The sequence below is a fragment of the Hetaerina americana genome, unplaced genomic scaffold (assembly GCF_022747635.1).
Source record: "Hetaerina americana unplaced genomic scaffold, ioHetAmer1.1.p SCAF_16, whole genome shotgun sequence".
In the NCBI taxonomy this organism is placed as follows: domain Eukaryota; kingdom Metazoa; phylum Arthropoda; class Insecta; order Odonata; family Calopterygidae; genus Hetaerina; species Hetaerina americana.
The window spans coordinates 6,068,170-6,091,422 of record NW_027286719.1 but is presented as its reverse complement, the minus strand read 5'-3'; the positions used below and the strand labels follow the sequence as shown (position 1 = coordinate 6,091,422).

Below are 23,253 nucleotides of genomic sequence, written 5' to 3'. Positions count from 1 at the left end.
ATTTAAGTAAATAAGAAACAAGAGGGGGCCTATGACACTTCCCTGTGGTACACCCGACGTGACCTTAACAGTATCGGATGATACACCGTCCAGGACGACTGTTTGAACACTTTGTTTTTAAGAATATTCTTATCCAGCATATAACACTCCCGTGTATTCCATAACTTTCCAAATTAGCGAGTAACTTGCAATGAGGGACTTTATCAAAAGCTTTTTTAAAATCTAGAAATATTGAGATGAATAGGATTGTCAAAAGGAAGCTTTGAACGTTAAAGTAGTTGAGCCAATAACATACGAGAGGCATACATTAAAATTTAGTTTGACAAATCCAGGAGTAGGGGAAAGCCTTTAGTCCTTCGCGAAAATTGTATGTAATTGATGAGTAAATTTTAAGTGACTTCAACTTCATACATTGGCAATAATGAAAAGGAAGAAAGCCTTAAACCTAAGGAGAAACTAAAATTGGAGCCCCTCCAGGGACAAAGAGAGCAAGACATTCGAGCGTTGACGGTGACGGGGCTCGATTTTATTTTTATGACAGCCTAATTGATATTTAGACGCCGTAGCATACCGACGGACCCTAGCACCTTCTTTTATCAAATGAAGTTCATTCTTAAATGCCCCAAATTCATCATTTTCCCTTGCATTCATCGCAAACACAGCAAAAGTAAGATTAAAGCATTAACATTTTTATAATAATTATTTTTCATTTGATATTTTTCCAGACATAGAACTTATTTCACGACGCTAAGTTATTAAAGACACGCCTAACGCAAAAATTTACACGGCGGCTCCCTAGTACGCCTGCAAAATTATTATTTCCATGTTTTCGCGACTTTGTCAAAGTTATATACTCACGGTGTGATTAAGTTCGCGGCATAGAAAATGTGAAAAAGAACGAAGGATCTGGTATTTTATTATGTCTGTTTACGGTTCGAAAGATTTAAATACATAGATAGAAATCAGTGGGTCGCGGTAGTCCAGTGCGTTGGACTGCTGACCGGAGAGGCCCGGGTTTGATTCCCAGGCAAGGCACTCTGGGCACTTGCAGCTCCACCCAAGCTATGTGATTTTTCGGGTACCAGATCTTCCTGGGAAACCATAACCGGCACAGGGAAAGGAACTGCCCCCCCCCTTCCCTTATGTGTGAATTTCGCACGCCGTCGGGCTTAGTACTGGGTGAGCTCTACCACCACCTACCAAACCGACCTTCGGGTTGATTACTGTGTGTATGGGTTTTTTAGATAGAAATCAAAGTCAATCAATGATACCTGAGCTAAATAACAGAGACTAAGACTGTTAAAATTCCCCACAAAACAACACCACATTTCCACCACAGCAACAACTGAATCTATAATTTATACCTGAGCTAAACCTTAAAAATGCCTAATTGAATTGAAAAAGCGTAGTATACTCGTTTTATCAACATTTGGAAATGAAGTTCTTACATAGAAGCGGTCAATAGTCCTTTTGCTGGGCGATATCAGGTACGCTGCTACGTAGCTTATCACCGAGGCTGCCTCGTCACCTTTAATCTTCTGCTCTTCAATCCAAGATGCAATGATTTCAAACGCCGGATTTGTGCCGCACATGGTAATTATATCTCGGATCACTTTCCTAGAGGGCAGGAAAAATGTGTCAAAACCTCCATGTCAAAACAATTTGATTACACCCTCAGCAGAGCTATTTTGGAAATTAATAGGTATTATGTTCTTGAGAATCCTTAAATTAAAACAAAAGACTAATTATCTATTTGTTTCATGAAAAAAATTCTCTTCGAGGAGTAAAAACACGAAAAAAAACATCAATGTTTCTTCTTTTGAGAGTAGGTGCATTCTGCCGTACTTCAATACGTCTCAATTATACCAAACCAATTCCTCTGTCATTAATTCGTGACATTGTTTTCAAGAACATTTTTTGAAACATGGAATGGATATTTTAAAAAAAGAAACAACAAAAAACAAAGCCTACTTATCATCATAATCCATCCCGTACAAATATTATAAATGAATTCTATTGATATTCTACTGTTTCAGGCTTCACTTCATGGAAGTATTTATTATCCATACTAAAAACACTGTACTTTTCCATGGGTTTATGGAATCTGTAGGAAAGTACAAAGTCGTTTTAGTGTGGAAATGTATTTACACAATCAGATATGTACATGTAGTACATCAAATTCCTATCGTGGACCAAGAAATTTGACGGGGTGAAAAATAAAGTCCGTTCCGATTACCTCTAGGGCGCCACTGGCAGGGACGATAATAATCTCTTATGGTAGGGAGGACAAATTGGTCTAAGGGTTAAGAGTTCAAGCAGAGTAATCTCTGCAATGCGACTACACAGGCATTCGATCCCAGAAGAGCGAATATTTGAGTGATTGTGACGCGATTTAAAAAACATTTGAAAAAAGTAATGGGAAGCCACATAAATTATGCTTGCCATTATTTTATGAACGGCATTAAATGGATAATGAATTCTGGCAATTAAGTTACTCAGCTTGCATCGCAGCCAACGACAGGAGCGGCAAGGCCTCAGCGGTCATCGTGAAACGGAAACCTTGTAGGACGAGGCCGACAGCGATGAAAAAGAAGAGGACCGCAACCGTAGCGATGGAGATATGAAATGAAATGACGATGTGATGGTAGGCGTGGCTGGGGGATAAGTGGTGAGAGGTCGTTTTGTTTGAGGTTGATTTCGAGAGACGGCGTGGAGGGAGAGCTAGGGCGTAATTTACGGAGGGGGGGGGGGTGGGGGAGGAGCATCACCTGAGTAAACGTGGCACAGAAATTAAATCAACGGAGAAGGGTAGTGAGCATAAAACGGATGAGGATATTTAATTGTATTGGCCGAGAGAGACAAGTAAATTCTATCGATATGATGGTAATCCACGTGCAAATGCCGAAAAACAGCCACGGGCTGGATAAATTAGGGATCAATTAGCAGAAATAGTTTCAGTTTCCCACTGATAATGATGGGAAACTGAAACGATGAAACTTACATCGCTTTGTACCTTACATAATTCTGCAGTTCCCTTTTTTGAGATTTGAATGAACGCAACTCTAACGAAGTCTTCGGGTCAATTCCCTTCCTCGTAAATGCCACCCACGAACGAGCCCATCAACGCCTTCACTTCCTTCGATAAGCTCTGCTGGAATTCCATCCGCCCACATGTCATTGTCTGCATTTATTCACTTCGGCGACTCCCGCGTCTCAAAGTCCAGACACAATCTACAGCAATTTTGAATTCTCTCCCTACTATCCGAAATTACCCGCCTCACATATATTTCACTTCCAGTTCTTTTGTGTATTCCTCTCAAATTTCCTCAATCTCTTCTTCTTCGATAGCATTTTTCCTGGCATGTTCCCCACCGTGTGAATGGATTTTAGATTCTTATATGCTGGCAGTAATGGCACTTCCTTCCAATCTCATCCTGTCTCTGAAACCTCTCAAAATGTTTACACAGCCCTCCCCACAGCGTTTCCTTCGCCCTACAATTTTCCAGCATTTAATATTTGGAAGTAGAATTCATCAACATTACTGGATAAACTAAGGAAGGAATTCCAAGAAAAGTTTATTGGAAATCTAATTGAGGGAAAAGGGATGACAGCTATTGAGGAAATTTTGGTTGACCAGAAAAATAGGAAAGGAGAATATAGAATAGAGAATGAGGGAAAGAGCGCTAATGCGGAGATGGGGAGAAGAATTAACAGAGAACAAAATATTAATCGTAGTTCCGAAACTCAGAGGGTCAAGGCAAGGTGGCCCAAACAGTAGTCGAGAAAAGGCTCGTGAAAACTTTGATATGGAGCGTGGTTATATACGGCGCGGAAACGTGGTCATTGAAGCAGGGTGAAAGACGTAGATTGGAGGCTTTTGAAATGTGGGTGGGGGAAGGATGGAGAAGGTGAAGTGGATGGAAAGAGAACAAATGAGTAAGTGCTGGTGTGGGTGGAGAGGCGAGAGGAGAAATCCTGAGGAGGCAGGAAAAATGGACGAAAAGCATAGTGATCGGCAGTGGGATGTGGAAGACTGTGATAGAGGAGAGAATGTTAGACAAACGAGGAAGGGGTAGGAATAGGATGGGGATGATAGATAGAAAGAGAGTTTATTTGGACGAAATTTTATGACCAAACGGTTCCTTCTTCCATTTAAACTATCATCATATACAGATTACAATGGCCATAAAATAAGTGCATCCACACACAATACCTATGCCACAACGTGCATACGCTTGGATACATATAGAAATACAGAAACGCAAATATGCGAAATCCACACGCATCACGGCACTCCACTCGAGGAAATATACAGTGACGAACGTCAGAAACAAGCACTCGAGCAACGCACTGAAAATATCTTCGATGGTCGAAAATGTTGAAGGCAATGTCGCTTGAGATTCCAGAAGAGGGGTAGAGCTGAGTCGGGTAAGTTTTCAAAAGTTAGTTTACTCAGAGTCCGAAGATGGCTGCTCAGATCTAGCTCGTAAAATCTGGATCAATCTTTCACCCAGCTTTCATTAATTTATCATAGGTGAGTATTCATTCTCTACACAACATGTAAGTGAAATTAAATTTGCACACCCAGCGCGAGCAGCACTCCGCGGTGTGTACCGGCCCTTACCTACGACAAATGATTTGTTTGAGTGACGCTGAATCGGTTGGGCGGTTCAAATTCCTTGGATAACCTTATATTGCGCGATCTCGTGACTCGTCACCTCATTACTTCTCGTGGATTCGGGATGAGCTTGGATGAAAGGGATAGGGAAGCAACTATCATATCACTGGCAGCAGGACTGGAGAGTCTGGCGATACGAGAGTTAAGAAGAGTGGTTGATATGGTGGAATAGGTTTTCATCCGGAGGGGAACGGCCACGGTACAGCTAAGAGGGTAGGCTCAAAGGTAATGCACACGTGCTTGTGAACCACAAACAAAAAGCGAGATCAGGTGAAGGGTACATTAAAGTGCAAATCTTAAGTTTCAAAATCATATATTTATTTTTCAACATGGTCACCGTAAAGACCAACACATTTCTCCCAACGCGCAACAAATTTACTCATTCCGTCACTGAAAAACTCTTTAGACTCTTCTCGAATCCAGGACTTGACGGCTGCCTTCACCTCATCGTCCGAGGTGTAATGATTACCATGGAGGTGTCTCTTGAGTTGAGGAAAAAAAATCGCAAGGCGCAAGATCGGGGAATAGGGAGGGTGTGGAATCGATTCAAATTTCAGGTTTCGCAGAGCCTCTCCAGTTGCGCGCGAGGTGTGTGGGCGAGCGTTGTCACGTTGCAAGATTATTGGCGCCAGGCTGCCTTTAACACGACAAACTTCTTCCTTCGATATTCCAATATGGTTTGGGATACGCTATTGAGTGATTCGACGGTCATTTTGAATCAAATCTTCGACGAGTTTGCTCGTCGAAGATTTGATTGTTCATTGTTTGATGTTAATCATCTATCATCCAACGTCCCCAGCGTGTTTCATCAACAATTATGGCTTTTCCAGGCTCGCAACCACGAAATTTTACTCCCACCGATTTACAGTAGACCTATCAATAGCATCGTCACCATTAATAGCCTTTAAACGACGATTAATCTCAGTTGGAGTCACTTTTTAAGTCACGCTGTTCCACTCGCGTTGACACAGCACTAGAACACGTCTGTACACTTCCGCTTCTCAAAATACACTGGATGAATTTAACGACCTCAAACCTGCGCATGCGTGTTGAGGGGGAATGTTACTTCCACATGCCACCAGGAGTGCTTCTGAAGGTAATTATGTCTGCGGCCTACAAGCATGTGTGCATTAGTTTTCAGCATACCCTCGTACCTGCCTATGTAGGATATGGGAGAGAGTTGCACGATAAATAATGAGTGAAGAGGGGCAGGGAGAGTGGGAGAGAGCGTTGGGATCGGGAGACGAGGCCATGGCGTGGGCAAGAAGGCTTGCACTCGGCTCGATGGTTGCAGGGCGTGAAGCGAGACAGAAAGTCAACCAGGTGGGACAAGTTCAGATATTTTTATTTAAACTTGAATTTGACGCATGGTTGTTCTTTAAAATTATCTAAATCAATGGCTTTTCCTTAAGACTAGGTGAAATACTTGTAGCAGGTACTGGGTTCCTCCGCCCCATCGGAAGAAGATTTTGGAATGACTATTTTGGGACGAGAGGCACAGCGGTTAATATAGGATAAGAATTCTTGTTGAGCAAAACTGCCTGCATTGAAGATACGTCGCTGTAAATTTTATGGTAAAGCAAAATGATTAAATCGCGCTCCAAAGGAGGGAGTGATGATTTTCCTTCGAAGAGCAATTATCCCGCAGAGCAGAGCTCGACTTGCGTCAGAGCGATTAGATGCGAGCGGCGGAGCATTCGTGTGGATGTGATGGCTGGAGTTGGAGAAGTCAATAAGCTGCCTCGGCACTCCCCGTCTAATGCACTCATGCAATTCCCATAATTTTCAACCGCGAGAACATTTGATGGCATGGGTTCATGAGCGAATCACCACGAGCGGAAGTGCTTCTGACCACTTACCTTTCCGGCATGAGAACCCAGTTCTTGCGGATCTGAGCATCCATTAGGGATCCTATGGCCTTCTTCAATTCAGCCTGGTTCATGGTGCGGCACAGCTTCGTGGCCAGCACCACCTTCCTCAGCGTTCCCTTTTCCACGCTCAGGTCACGGCTGTCCAGGTCATTGGCTATGTCGGCGAACAAGTCTGTTAGCTGCTGACTGAGGCATGGTCTCTGTCCGAATTTTCCCTGGGCCAGGGAGAGGGCATCGAAGGGCAGTGCCGGCGGGAGAGAGTTGTCTTTGGACGAGCCCTCCCAGAGCCCTTTGTCGTCCCAATCCATTTCCGAGACGTCCACCTCACTGTTCTCCTCGGATGAAGCAGTGGAAGCCTCCGCGGGCTTGTTCTTTTTCGATTTCGACTTTGACTTCGATCGGCTCTTCCTTTTGAAGCGGAACTTGGCATCCTCCGCCTCGGAAGACTCCGAAGGTGTGCTGTCGAAGTTGTGAGGCCTGTCCTTCTCCGGATGTTGACCCTTCGGTGGTTTGGAGCTCACGGAGCATTCTCGCGACTGCCGGAGGAGATGGAAGACTATTTATTATCAGATCAGATGCCAGAAGGCCTTATCAGTTAACTCATGGAGCAGGAGGGATCGAGAACCCCCACTGCGACCCCCATACAGTATGCATGGAAGAAGGTTCTGGCACCAATATGATTGTGGACTCCAATGGGCATTCCCGCTGGTATTTGGAGTGGAAACTGGACCCTATAAACTGCAAAACTCCTCACGACTGAATCTTCGACAAATTTTATCAATATAGGTGTTCTTCAATAGAAATGAGTGGTTTGCCTACCGTCTCAGGCAAGATTCACTCTTACTCTTATTGAATAATAATTGTAACGATTTATTTGAGCTCAAATTCCTATTCAATACAATATATGGTGCGGTAATTGAACTAAAAGAGGTTGGCGGTACGTGAATAAGTTCTTTTAGCGCAGTATTTGACAAGAGAGGGGATCAGAAACCACCGATAAATGGTATTTTAGGTACTAAGAAGCTAACACGTAAGGAAAGAATGGGGTGGATTAATGTAGGAAAAATTTGAAAACGCAAAAAATATGACTTCTTTACAATATTCAAGGAATATTCATTATTTATACACTTAAGAACTTACACCTTTCCTTGTCGGCTGGTTTTACTGGGACTGCTTCGCCCATCGACCGTCGAAAGAATTTCTTGCACGGGAAGGAGTGGCGTTACTTGAGCCGAGAAATTTCACTGCGTTGCGAAATTTTCCCTCAAATATGAAATAATAATTCTCTAAGAGTAACGGGTGCAGGAGTGAATTTGGCCTCTACAGAGTATAATTATTGATCCCTTGAACGATTTAAGAAGGCATTCAATGAGTTGGCTTACCTTTGAAGTCTCCTGCGTGTACTTGTAGTGAAGATGTGGGATATTCATGGGATCCGAGGGAGGAGTGAAGCCTTTGCTTATGGAATGGACGGAGATGAGCGTCAGGTTCGTGTAAGAGTTGGCCTCGGCCCGAGTGCCGTTGTGCAGGTGAAGATTGACGAAGATGCGATTGCTGGTGGTTGAGGTCAAAATCAAAAGGTCACCTCTAGTGCCGCATCCGATGGCTCGTGTCACCGTCGACCGCTGAAAAGAATTTCCCAAATATTCATGATTCATCCCCTCTAAACCCCCTCCTCCCCTTTGCCTCTCGGTGGGCGTCTGTGGGCACTGAAGACGCCGACGGCCGCGACCACCGCGAGGCACGGGCGAGTTGTGCCGCAAGGTGAGAGCGGAATAGCGCGCGAAAGTTATCTAACCTTGCTGTATAGCGCAACAATTTCACCCTTCCTCTGCAAACCTACCATATCCTCGCACTGCGTCTTCCACCATGCTTCTTTTGCTTTATATGTTGACCGTCTCAATTTATTTTTTAACTCTTTGTACTTCATTTTGCCTAACCCTGTGTTTACATTCTTCCATTTTCTTCTCTCATCCATCTTTGCAATCATCTCATCCGTGATCCACGGTTTCCTTGTCCTTTTTCCGTTAACGGTTACTATATTGTCTTTTGCGGCTCTTGATATCCCTTTCTTTATATTCCCATTTTTCTTCGATATTACTCAGCTCTTTACCGTCCTCCATGATTTTTTCTAAAGCCTTCTGGTTCTCCTCCCCTTTCAATCCCTCTAATGCTTCTACATTCCATTTCCTAACCCCCCCCCCTTCCTTGCCTTTTTGATTCGGACGCTACATTTCATTACAACTAAATTGTGGTCAGAGTCAACAACCGCTCTCGGGAAGCTGTGCGAAATTATCTCACTGTTCCTAAACCTGTGTCTAACCAGGATATACTCTAGCTGATACCTTTCTGAGTCACCTGGCATTTTCCATGTATACCTGCGTCTTTTGTGGTGTCTAAACCAAGTGTTGGAGATGACTAACCCCTGTCTCCTGCAGAACTCAACTGCTTTCTCCCCTCGGTCATTCCTCATGCCTAAAACGTAGTCCCCAACCTCATTACCATCTCTTCCTTCGCCTACCGTCGCATTCTAATACCCTACCACTGTCAAATGTTTTCCTGAAGGAACACACGCGATTATGTCCCCTAACTGGTCGTATATCCTATCGAGCTCTTCCTCTTTATGGCTGCTCGGTGGCATGTATACCTGAACAATGATAAAATTCGTCGGTTCTAATTTTATCTCTACTGGAATTATTCTATCTGTTGCGCGTTTTATGATTTCTACGCTTCTTCGCGCCTCTTCATTCAATATTATGGCAACCCCTGCTTGGCTCTCATCCCCTCTGCTGTACATTACTTAGTTTATTAGTCCTTTTTATTTCCCTTTTAATAATTTTTGCAGCTTTGACCAAAATTGCCCAAATTCCTTTTTCTCTGTAACTATTACTCCATTAACCCCCGCTATCCTTCCATCTCACCTCGCATACGCCTAAAATATCTATATTACCATCTCTCGCTTTTTATTCGCTAATTTTCCTGTCCTAAACATTTTCCTAAGAGTCCCAGTTCCTATTCTAACTAATTCGGTCTTCTGCATCTTCTGTCTTGCTGCTTTCGGTTTTCCTTTGCAAGGCTTTCGTTGGATGACGACCGCGGAAGTCTCGCCTCTCCCGCTGCCGGGCACGACACACGGCCGATTCACATGGTTTCTAGGACTCTATACTGTCCATCATAAAGGTCTTGGGGATGATAATTGAGATATCCCGTTGCCTTCCTCAATAGTGTTTTTAACGTGACACCATCACTCAATGGCTACCCCACTAGGGTCAGATGCCTTTGCAGCCGCCTCATTGAGAAACAGAGCTTTCGTGGACTACCTATCGTCTGGCTTCTAACCTTCGACCTATCTGGTATGGTTGACCCTACCAGGAGCAATTATCATTACTCCCACCAACACATCTCTAGGGGTCATCGGAACGCGCAAACCGTTCAACCACGTTGAGGTTGTAGTCCATTGAAGGGAAGGTGATATTGAGTGGAATTTAAACAAATGTATAAGTGATCTGGACATATTAAATACAATTTTCCACAATTTAAATTTGAGCCGATCCTACCAGATGATGATTTAGTACAACGAAACCTAGGTCGGATCAATGAAATTTAAACTGTGGGAAATAGCATTTATTTTATCCAAATGCCTCGAATGCATCCTTGTTCTATTCCATATTCCTTTCAACTAGTGACGTCATTACTGACATGACATCATACCTAGGTGCCCCTATGTTTTCTTAACTAAAATCAATATTTTACTTAGAAATCAATGTGAGTTTTTCTCCATTCTTTCTAGAATAATCTTATGCACTATCTGGGTGCATGGGAAAACAAACTTACGGTCATCCTATTGTTTCTCACGTACACTCACCTGTAATTCTGCTTTTCTCTTTTTTGTCATACTGTTCAAATTTTACATATATATATATATATATATATATATATATTACATATATATATATGTAAAATTTGAACAAAGTATATATATATATATTACATATGTATATATGTAAAATTTGAACAGTATGACAAAAAAGAGAAAAGCAGAATTACAGGTGAGTGTACGTGAGAAACTATAGGATGACCGTAAGTTTGTTTTCTCATGCACCCAGATAGGGCATAAGATTATTCTATTATATATTAAAACGATTTTTTTGTCTGTTTCCATCTGATATATGTTACAAATGAGTCCATGAAAACACACACTTTCATATTTTCCCAAGTCCTTCAGAAGATCTGCAGACATTTTATGCATCCGCAAGGCACTGTTCGCATTCATTTACTTGTCCGTGTCTTCCATGCCTCGCAATGGAAAATGTTTGCACGTGCACCATCCTTATCGACATCATATGCTTTGTCTTCATCTGTAAGCACGGTGGCCCAATATCCCTATTCTCATCGTTCCTCAGTCCGCCTGAATCTCCTCGCAATCGAATCTCGCAAGTAGCCCGCATCTTCCATTTCACTGCCTTCCACTCTTTTTCGGCACTTAACTGCTTGGCGTGCCATACGGATTTCATTTCATTGTCGACCATAGTTCATAGACAAAATATTTCAAGAGGATTCAACGATATTTACATTAATATAAGATTTGTTTCTCTGAACCTCAGATCGTTAAGCCACTTGCTTTACCGGAACAACCTTCAAACAGCAGATAGATTATATTACTCTCAGCATCGTGAACTTCGGTGGCATTTGAATGCATCCATCTAATCGTAGTCATTACATGCCCGGCGTCCTTCGGCTACTCATGGAAGAGTCGTCCTTTCAATCGCGGGTGTTGTCCCTGGGGACCTCAAGAACATTGATGCATTAAGGAGTAATGATTCATCCCCGTCGCCTCCAGTTCTCCTCGAACGAAATATTTTATCAACCAATGAATAAACATCAGCCTAGTCGAGCATCAACCTAATTCGTTCCACTGTAAAGCAGCCTTGTCATTACTAAAAATATTTTAGGTTGCTTAGAACATTGGTAAAAAATACGTACACTCTTCATCATCATATGCCGGCATCTCTGTTTAAATTTTGTTTTCAATCGTTTCCAATCGTCCTTATAAATCGTAAACAAAAGGGATAAAAACAATGTAAACAAAGCCCGAGTCATTAATCAAGAAACCAGAATCATGACTTCTTGTTCATGGCTTGTTAATAAAGTTCTGAAGTGTTGGTAATTATTTCTAAATAAATCAAAACTGTTCGGTTCTTATGCAGTAATCGTCCAATATCTTCAACAAGCGGCCACACTCGTTCCATTACGCCATCAATTACCAAAGAGTCGACCGACTCGAGTGACTCTTTCGGATGAGCATGCATTAGGGGGCCGTGTGACTTGGATCGCCCGCCCATTTCGCCCGGCCTCGCCCGCGCGGCACACCGTCGCAGCAGTTAGTCGCTTGTGTCCAAAAGCGCTCTCCTTCATCTATTCCGCCACCGACCTGTCACCCGGACGCCGCAATCCAGAATTTGAAAAACGCAACGAAATTCTTTCAACCGCCGGAATTTCTTAGCGTGCTCGCCGATTGACCTCAAATTTCGGCGCTCCGCCGGGAACGCCAGATATCCGTTCCACGAACAACCGCCTCACATTCATCATTCATTCACTTCCCTCCTGCGAAACGTCCCCCGGGATCGTCTCCCTGCAATTCAGTTCCCTCTTGCTCTGAATTCTTCCTCCTCGAGCCCTCGATTCTCTACCGATGCACTCAAAGAGTAATATTTCTTTTGCGATCTACTGATGGTTTCCGTAAGTCAACACATTACTAGTTAGTAAATTATTAAGAAATAAACAGTCCGTCGCGGCACCAAGCCCTCTGTGCACCACCAGTGCTCCAGACATGAACAGCCGTGAGCAATACTTACCGTCCAGAACTTCCCACATTGATTTCCATTCGGCTGGCAGCGCAAGTTGCTAGGTAATCCAAAATGGTACTCTGGGTTCACTTGGCAATTGCTGTGGTTGCGGGTCTTAGTAATTTCAATCAGCGGGCGGCTGCCGCACAAATCCACGGCATAATCCATCCTCGAGCGGGGAAGCGGTGATGTTTCGTACAGCACCTCACATCGACCAGTGACCGAGTCCTGAAGGGAACACGAAGAGATTAAGTGATCAAGTAATTGTTTTCTTTGATAATTAATTAATAATTCATTCGCGAGTGTGAAAATGCTGATGCTTTCATTGTGCGTGCGATAGATGCAGGATCTATTTTCTAAGATGGATGTCTAGATGGCTCTCTCGAGTCATACATATATAGTAGATTCGTCGACCCAAAATGAAAGTACGTTTGCGATGCTCCCTAACTGCACTCGCTTCAGGATTAGAACACGGACTCTAAAATATATTTGCACAAAATAATCATGGCAGCATGAAACTCACCATCATTATTTCCAATTATTCTTTGTTGAACGAAAACATTCAATTTTTATTTTGTAATTACAAAGTGCTGCTGAGTAATCCATAATACTGATTTCGTGGATTTAAAAAAATGTATCGCACATATTTCTCGTCATGCATTTGCTTTAACTTATGAAAACGAAGGCACGCAGGTAAAGCGGCACTGATATGCCAGCAGAAAATTAGGACGGAAAAATTTCAATTTACATTTAGCTATCGGTAATATATATATATACAAATTTGGCCGACCTGGGATTCCCTCCTGGGTGGGTTTTCCTCCACCTATGGCTTGGGTGTTTGTAAATGTAACCACTGTTATCATTGATAATAGTCCAATGTAAAGGCCAAAATGTGCTGTTTTTGGACTAATGTTAAATAAATAAATATAGCATAATACTAGGGCTACGAGTAATTTAGAGAAACAAAAAAGCATGCTTTGAAGTTTCGCATATTTACATTTTAAATTGGAAAATAACGTTTTTAACTCTTTGTCACGCATTTCCTTAATGCTGATAACCCTGATACAATTATGCCGAATGGCCTAGACCGGGGGTGGCAAACTATGGCACGCAGAGCTGGTAGGGCACTACGGGATTTTCCACGGTGAGTTTAGATTACAGGGTCGAAATGGCCGCTAAAATTGATCGAAGTTGGAAAACGGAGAGGAGGCGCTCCTATGCGTCAAGCGATTGCTCCGATGGCCATCGGAGCCAATTCATCATGAGTCCCAATTCCATCTGTGTCCATCGCTTCGACACTTCCTTGCGCTCTTTCTTGAGTTGAAATTTGTTTCATATTTACTTATAACGTGTTTTTTATTTCACGTTTATTTCACATCAATCCGAAAACAGCACTTTGGCCTTTACATCGGGCTTTTAACAATCATATGACAACGATAATTACGAACACACAAGCCTTTGGTGGAGAAAAACCCACCTAGGCGGGAATCAAACACGCGACCACTGGGTTGGCAGGCGAGGACGCTACCCCACCGCCACTGGGTCCGTAAAAGCGTAAGTTTTAGTTTCCTTTTGGAATAATTGATCTATTTTTTCTCTGTACTCGAGGAAAATGAGCAAAATCAATTCCAAATATGACCCCATTGCCCTAACAAAAGGCAATTTTGCATCCCAAGAAGTTCTAATAAATGACTGCTTGGGATTTTCTACGATATTTATTTCTTATGATTACTATTGTTACAAGCTCTGGTAAAACATTTGAACTTCAAAACGAACAATTGTGAATCCCATATAAAAATTTTTGTTTTCATGACAAAAACACCATATACCTCTTATAGACATAACCCAAATCCATCTCTCTCTCTCACTCGATGGGTTAGCGCGCGAGTCACGAGCGTACGATTATTTCATCAACTTCGGCACGAAATCGCCAAAAGGTTCACCATCTCCGCCCTTGACCACTCGAGTTTAGTAGGAAAAGAACTTCATTAATAAATGGGTGCCAATAGTCAATATAAGGGCTCTATTTTAACCGCTGGTCAGTCCTTAACACTGAAAAATAGAAGACCAGCTTTCAGCGGAGGATAAATGCTGGGATGCATGCACTTGGACACTCTAAATGAGTTGTGCACTACAGGTCACTAAGGTCAAATAAAATATGGAGGTCCGGTGTGGACTACTTCAATTTCTGCCTGTTAACCCCTCACCAATCTTCCACTAACCAATGATGGCTACCCGATGTCTGAAAAATCAAACTTGGAAGTTTGTTCATCTTTGAGTATACCTGATCGGCTTCGGGAACGCAATAACCTTGTCATTCGTGACAAAAATAGGTCTCACTCCATCGCTTCGCGTCCACGCCCCCCCCCCCCCCCGGGCATCTCCTTACGCTCGAATGCTTTGAGAAGGCTTGGGGCCCCTCACCTCCATCACGGTGAACACGGCGGGCGGGTTGCCCCGTCCCCCGATGCTGTTCGAGTTGATTCGGCGGATGGCGTTCGAGCCGGAGAGGTCGAACTGCAGCTGCGAGGACACTCCTTGGAGGAAGTTCACTTGCCAGTCGGGTAACTTACGGCTCACAACCAAACTCTCCACCTGAAATATGGAATTAGAAAGTTGCTGGACGTTTGCAAACTTGAGCAAAAACCTTCGGCAAAAACTGCGACCACCTGCATAGAGAGGGAGAGTGCTCCAAGGGAGACCTCCAACCCAAGACCATGCGCATAAATTCCCAATGCCATGTCGTTTTAATTAACATGAACACTAACGAGTTGGGCATTAATTTTTAACCTGGTAATTATTGTAATTAGCGGCATTTCCATCCTTTGGTAAAGTTGTCGTTTTAAAATTACACCATTGAACATATCATTCTAAATTTATCTCAGTAAAATAAAATATTTCTTCCGTTGTTGAATGGCCCAAAAAAGGTAAAATGGTAACCACCGCATATAATTGTGGTGAGCTAATCTTTTTAAACATTATTTTGACACTCCAATTTCAATGACTCTCGGTGTAATTGCTTGAGCGTACCTAAAAAAAAAATTGTAGCCGCCAAATTGAGTGGCTCCGTCCGACCGATCGCGGGTAAAATGGTTCGCGGCAAAATCACCACGGTTCGGAAAGTGCGTCGCGTCGTCCGGGACCTCAAGAAATGGCTGCATTTCGTAATTAACCTGGTCGAAACATCTCTCCGTAGGAAATAGTCTCCATTTTCTTCATTTTTAGCGAGGCCGCGAAGTCTTGCTTTCCACAGTCGACGCCCAGATTATTCTTCGCCGCCCAATGAACCCCTTTTTCCCCCGGGGTGAGCCTGGATTTTGATATTCTTCATTAACGCTCGCTCCTCCGGTCTCGGTGCCTTCGACGTAATTGCCCACTTCGCCCACCCGCATTCCACCCCGGGACGCTCCGACGCCCCAAGTAATGCCTCACGTACACCCCACTTTCGATAATTCATTAATTGGCAACTCATCCATACCGGAACACGATGCCGCCCCACGCGGGGGTTTAGCCGCCGAGCGTGTTTAATCCCAGAGACAACCACGGCGCCCACGGGAGAAATTTTCGATCTTAGCGCTGATGCGAGTGAACAGATATCGATTTTCGACCCCCTTCATCCCCCTTAGCCCAATCCTCGGATAGCAGTTCTATTTTGCCGATGGTAATACGTCAGTAATGGGCGCGATGTCACTTCATGCTCATTATGCTAACGGTTGAATGAGTGGAAATTGCGTGAAATGGCGTGCATTGCTGTAGAAACTTTTACAGTGAACACCGGTCTGCTATCAAATTCCATGAGGTTCGAAATTCGGCCGAAACGGATGCCTTTTCACTCGAGTACTCAGAGAATAAACTTCAATGAGGAAAGTTAGACCTTATTTTACGTTTTCATGGAAACCATAACTCACTCCAGGACAGCGCCAGGATTTCTCTTGTTAGGGTGAGTTGCGGACATTTGCAATCCGTTCTCCTTTGAGAAGAGAATTTTTTTTGCAGACAATTTAAAGAACGTCAATCATATTTCTTGAAGGTGCACGGTAAATTCGATGTAGCCAAGAGTGCTTTTTCCTCTTGTCTTGGAAGTAAATTCTAAGAGTATATTTACGAAACATTAATCATCCACTGGAAAACAATTGGGTACAGGATATTATCTTGGGCGAGGAAATGTGAATTCCTTGCGCAAGCCTTAAAAAATCAACACATTCGACACATTTCAAATGCCGATCGTGAAATTTTATTGACCTTATTGTCACGAGGAAGAGAGGCTTAAAGAAAGGAAATCTTTTATCATGTTTAATGCTATTATATTATTATAGTTCAATGGCCTCAACCAAATTAATAATTAACACTAAACGTGGAACATAATTGGAGAAGGAAGAATGCTCAATGGCTAAAGATGGCAGAAATCCTGTGCCAGGGATCAGCTAACGCGTAAATAGGTCCATTCACGTAAATATTCAACAAAATCACCCCCAGTCGTTGTTTTCTGGTTATGGTCACATTTACTGGAAGTGGGTCAAGTGTTTTATATTGCGGATTGCCAGCGCAGAATGAAGTATTCCCGTTAAATGTGCATCGAAAATGATTAAAATACCCTCATTAAATCCTTAACAAGAGAAAATGTTACAATATTTCCATTGATTTGATTAAAAAATTGGATACCAATTATCCATTATGGTCATCATTAAATACAGGGTTTCCCAAAACTTAGCGGTATTTTTCTCGACGTCCTTTTCGACACAAAAACGTTATCCACAAAGAGTTCATCCCTCAGGGACCGGCAAGAAACAGTAATTTTTACGTGGAAGTCCTCGGAAAGCCGGGGAAAAGAGTGCAACATGGAAGGAGGGAGACCTCTGCCAATCGGAGACTGCACAACGACAACCTACACCACGCCGTCCCACATCACCTTCCTGTGACCGAGTATCTGACCAAGGGCAAGGTTGCAACGCTGCCCCGTAGCCCCGATGTGGCACCGCCGGACTTCTTTTTGTCCTCAAGAATAAAAAGGAGTCGAATGGCAACCATTTTGGAACTCTGGATAACGTCAGAGCGGACGCGACGAGGTGCTGGGACAAGGTTCCCATTGACGCCTTCCGGGAAGCCCACCGGGAATAGCACTGGCATCGGTACGTCGATGCACCAGAATGATGTTTTTAAGAATTTTTAATTTGTACTTTGATCTGCAATGAATTATTTTGCCGGATTTATTATACTTATTTTTAGGACAGACCTGGTATACAAAAAAATCTAGCCGTACTCATTGAATCTGGTCCCGGCGGTGAACGAAGGAAATATTCTTGGAATCCCAGCCGAGAGGAAATAGAGGTTGTCGCTAAGAGTGCATTTAACCTCGGCGCCCTCCATCATTGAAGGACGCACGTTCGAGTGCACTGCTTCCGGAATGGACGACGGCGAGCACTCGCCCGGGCCGGCCTCTTGATTACCCTTGCCGGAGGCATTCGCCGAGCTCAGTTGACAACCAAACCTCTCCATCGCACTTAGGGGCGAGGATGTACTGCTCCCCATGAGTGCACTCTCTAAAAGCCTGAGACGGCAATTTGCTAAGCGTTGCCCAAGGATTGCGTCAAGTGGAATACTTGAAATTGCCAAGAGGTGAGCAATAATCACTTAGTGGGGTATGCGACGTCCTCTCTATTTTTCATGCGATACATGAAAGAAAACCTGAAAAATTATTTATCATACATATTTTCATATCTACATAAAAATCCTGAAAATTCAAGGAAATTAGTAAGATGAAGACCATTGGCGATTGTTGATTCGAAGTGACTTACCTCACTAATAATCAATACTCACCTCTTTGGATGTGACTATTTATCACAGTTATCGACCCCAAGAAGGTTACATAGGTGAGGGTAGACCTCACCTAGTACTAAGCCCAAGGACATGTGAAATTCACGCATCAAATTAGAAGGGCCACCTAAGGTTTCCCGAGAAGATCTTCTGCCCGAAAAAATCACATTTGGCGATGCCGAGGGTGCCCCGAGGCATTACCCGGAATCGAACCCGGACCCCCCACTCAATTGCTCAGCTCTCGAATATGCAATGTATGTGTACGCATGTATGCACTCGTATGCATGTAAGGTATGTATGAATACATGCATATCTTTATGTACAGTAGATAGGTTATTCAATGTAATATATTCTGTAGAATCGTTTAATTTCTTTTCTATGATTGATAACTCCGGAGATGAATTCAATAAAACTATTTATGAAGTGCATTACACTTCATAAATAATTCTAGGTCTAGTTTATAGGTAAACGAGGTGACTCAGAATTTTACTCCTAGAGTTAAAGAGAAATATTCAAAGTTATGTCAGTATGGAACATGAAATGATCCCATGGTATAAAAGAGAAATATTTTTACAACTTCCGGCTTTAGTTCGTGGAATGGATTCATCTCCACTGACGTTAATTTTTCTGGAGAGTCGTGCAAAGATTTTATTTTTTTCACTTCATCTTAAAGAGAAGAAACGACTGCAGAACATGAGGAAGAGTTCCAGTTCTGATGCGCAAGGAGTGTCTGGCGTAGGAATGTTTTCTCGTCGTAGGAGTGATCCGTTGCTGTTGCAGAATCGCGCCGTGTCGTGGCGGGAATACGCGCGCGCGCAACGCGGGGGCTGGCTAGCCCGGCAGCCCAACTCAACCGCAGCAACGGTTCCCGCGGAAGGATTTAGAATAATAATGCCTCTCAAACCCTCGTGATACTTTAATCAAATGGAGAACATAGTCATAAAGGAGCGGTCTTGTTATCGTTGATTCTTTTAAGTATCATAAACGTCTTTATCTAGTAATAAGCGTCAACGCATTTCAAGGTTTCGTAGAGACGGGTTTGTCATGATTAAATTGTAAAACTTATTCTTTTAGCACATGAATATACTTTTTTTCATTTTCTGTCGACAAGAATCCCAGAAAAATTAGGGAATGGTTGTAAAAATGTTAAATACAGAAGGTTAATATAGAGCAAGTTATAGTTATATAATCTTGACCTTGATAGTACAAGGTCAAGATTAACAATTAAAACATCGTTATTTAACGGCGAATTAGTGTCATGAGGTTCTCTCTTAGACTCAAATTGCATACGGGATGATTGAAGCAAACAAAAATACCCAAGACCTAGATGGAATAGAAAAATTAGCGAATGAATAACTGATCGTAGCACTTTTCCAATTGATATTTTTTTTATTTCACGGCCGGGTTTCGATGAATTACATCATCATCAGGTCAGCAATGTAATACATTGAAACCCGGTCGTAAAATAAAAAAAATATCAAGTGGAAAAGTGCTACGATCAGTTATTCATAATGTTCGACTTTCACCACATCGCGCCTGAAGTTACTCAGAAAAAGTAACGTAGTGACATGCCCTTTTACGTATATATTTTATACATTTATATATATATATATATATATATATATATATATATATATATACACACACACACATACCCCAAGCTATGTGATTTTTCGGGTACCAGGTCTTCCTGGGAAACCATAACCGGCACAGGGAAAGGAACTGGCCCCCCTACCCTCGCGCCGCTGGGCTTAGTGCTGGGTGAACTCTGCCATCACCTACCAAACCGACCTTTGAGTTGATTACTGTGTTTATGGTTTTTATATACACATACACGTATATGAACATACAATTTGAGGTGCATGCAGTCAAGCAAACGCATTGTAAGCATAAGCTTACTACGAGAGGAATAGGATGGAGAGGATACTAATAGACCAGATTACAGTATTAACTTTGTAGTAGAGATTTAAAAATATTTTAATATCAACATCTTCAATGGGAGAATGACTATGGGTACTTTTCGATAATTAATGTAATTATTTCAAATAATATAACCTGTTTCGCCAATATTTGCTCCAAAAATTATGCACCGACTCAAAGTCTATCCAAAGTCATTCTCCGTCACCACCTTTCGTTGTTTTCAATCCGAGCTCCAAACCCTTCCCCCCCCCCCCGCCCACTGCCTGCCCTCACCTCACCACTGCTAGACATCCCATTTGCTCAATAATTGAGGAAACGGCTCGGCAAACCCTTCACCCAACTCTTCACCCATCGCCCATGCTTAGGCCTTGCAGCTAACGCACCAGTTTTCCTCCGATCAAGTTTACCTACAGATGCAACAGAACTGGCGGAGCGCTCCGTGCATTTATATGTTAATAAAAGTGGTGAAAAAATATTTTTTTCACTGAGAAAATAAAATACTTTCGGGGAATCTGTTATATCTACACGCGTAAAATATATGCACATCTGTCGAAGTACATTAGGAGTTATTTTAATCAGTGGACATGACGGGTGAAATGATATATTTTAAAATTATTAATGGGGGATTCTCGCTGTTCTTCTGGATACCACTCATTTCCTTCCAAGGTTGCTTGTTTGCGACCAACAACACCCACGCGGCCATCGCCGCTTCCAAGGGAATAAGCGGGAGGCCTGGAACTTCGCGAGAGGGCGGGAAAGAGAATGAGAGAGGGAGGGAATCTAGCGAACGCCCTCACCTTTCCTTTGCTCAGCTTCGCGATGAATGTCGATTCCGAAATGGGAAGCTTGCCGAAGTTCGCCTCGCTTCCGGGAATCTCGTCCCACCATCCTCCCTCCAGCTGGGCGTGTACCTTTGTGTAGGTCATGTTGTGAAGCTGGAAGTGAGAGATAGAGAGAGACGGGAAAAGGTGTTCAATGAATATCAAATTAAATTTTACGAGGGATAATTTTAATAGTGTTTTTTTGACAAATTATTTCATAGGTAGGACAAATTTTTAAATCTCAACGAAAACATGCGCGCTTTCAATGCACACATTTCATTTTCTTTCTTCAGCTGATTTCTCTGAAGTCACGGCGTTTTTTTTCAATACCTCACTCATCCCCAGATGAGTAAGGTATTGAAAAATTTGAAACTGTGCGACAGAGATGCCGACGAACAATTCTCGATTAACATGCACACCATTTGACTCTCGCTGCCAATGTGCCACGGTGTGCCCGTGACTCGACTATATGGCTGTCAGAAAACTGAATTCGCTTTCACGAACGTTACTTTAAGCCTTGGGCACAAATAACCCTAAAAAATCTTCTAATCGTGACACCTTTAGAATAAATCTTAACGCCTTCAGCAAATTCCATTCCAACTCTCGTTGACTGCGACAACTGAAGCAAAATCTCCAATTTCCGGGTATATTAATAATGAGTAACGTATAAAATTACTATCAATAATCTGATAATTTTTTAAATGAAGTTAGTAGTCAATATGCAGAAACGTAAGACATTTCTCCATTTTTCCGATAGTTTTTCCCATGTTTTCGCTTAAATTCAGTTTAAAAAGCCAACAATTGTAAAACTGATTTCATTCCCATCATCCTTGCAAACCTGTCCTATTTGATTTATTTACTTGTTCTCACTGACTGACACATGTTGTGTTGTCTCTTCTGTCGATATTAGCACCGTTTTATTGTTGTGAAAAAGGTCCCGCGATGTTCGAACGGATACGTAATACTAAGAAAAATTAATCAAGCATGCAAAAATTAAGAAAGGGAGTTTGATCCCCACTCACTTGATAAAACAGGCATTTGTGAGGGAATAGTTCATTAATAACATTAAAAATAGCGGAATTAATGTTTTTTTTCATCAATACCTTAACGTTTCCATGAAAAAACCCTATACTTAGATTTTAAGCATAAAAATTATTAAATTACGATTAGTTGGACTTTGGGTTTAGAGGTGGTTAACAAAACGATGGAACGGGAAGTTTTTTTTACGTTTATGACCTCTGTGGATGACTTCGTAAAATCTTTAAAAATGCATGGTGTTGCCATTAATAACCAGCAGTGTATGAATTCCACCAGTGGTGCGCCTTCTCTGGTAGTATAAATGTCAAATTTCCCAACAGGCATTAAAACCAAAAAATACAACTCTAACTTGATGGTACTGTACGAGTCATGTCAATGCAAATCATTTGGCGGCTTCGACTCCAACGTAAAAATAAAGAATGGAAGATACTCTAAGAATTTATTGCAGATATATTAAGCCAAGAGACACAAATTGTACAAATCCATCACTTAATCACAAATGCGGTACCAAACTCGTGGGCCGAGATCAATATCGACCATCTTATCCGATTAAAGGCACGAAGAAACCAATCGACGACTCTCCTCTTCGGAATTTATATTTTGAAAAACGACTTCTGCGCCGCCACCAAACCAAGGGGCTTCCCAGTGCGATGAACGACAGATCAATGCCCTTAACAAAAATTTAATTCAATTAAACAAATACTGACTCATGTAAAACATTTGTCACGCACTCTTCAAAAGTACAGAAAAAACTGGAAAGACATACGATCACTATGTGCACAATGGACCCGAAAACATCAACATTGCGACTGAATAGATTTCCATTTCTATAGTCACCGACCACCGACCGTAGCCTTCTTTTTACGGTTGGTTTTGGTCGAACCCAGACAAACCACCGCTTGGAGTCTCACCTAGCATTACACAATATGACACAACACACACCGCAGTTAATCCTACATCAATTCCGTACACTTTTTGCATCCCTTCGTCCCGTCTGGCACGTCTCTTCTCCTTCCCCTTCCACCCTCTTCCAGTCTTTAACTTTCCTATCAAATTGCCCTGCGCTCGCCTTTCTTGCCTCTGCTGGATTTCTCAAAACTATCCTCTCTCCCACCCCCACTCCCACTCCAAAGCTTTGACTTTTTCTTTTGACGCCCCTGACTACTTTGATCATCTTCGTCGGAAAAACTTCCTAGTTAGCTACTTGCCCCAGTTTATGCTCTCCAGTTTTAATGCTTAACTTAGCTTTCCAATTCCTCAAAAAC

At 42.5% G+C, this 23,253-nt stretch overlaps 1 protein-coding gene across 1 annotated transcript in view; it reads right to left on the bottom strand.

The window, feature by feature from the left end:
* Window positions 1-23,253, bottom strand: part of LOC139686996 (vitellogenin-like) — a 112,977-nt gene that overhangs the window by 68,662 nt on the left and 21,062 nt on the right. Inside the window, exons 4-9 of the mRNA XM_071584060.1 lie at window positions 20,927-21,064; window positions 14,820-14,990; window positions 12,405-12,623; window positions 7,932-8,174; window positions 6,538-7,085; window positions 1,449-1,617 (exon numbers count right to left, since the gene is read on the bottom strand). Of these exons, the coding sequence (XP_071440161.1) occupies window positions 1,449-1,617; window positions 6,538-7,085; window positions 7,932-8,174; window positions 12,405-12,623; window positions 14,820-14,990; window positions 20,927-21,064 (1,488 nt within the window). The remainder of the gene's footprint in view (window positions 1-1,448; window positions 1,618-6,537; window positions 7,086-7,931; window positions 8,175-12,404; window positions 12,624-14,819; window positions 14,991-20,926; window positions 21,065-23,253) is intronic.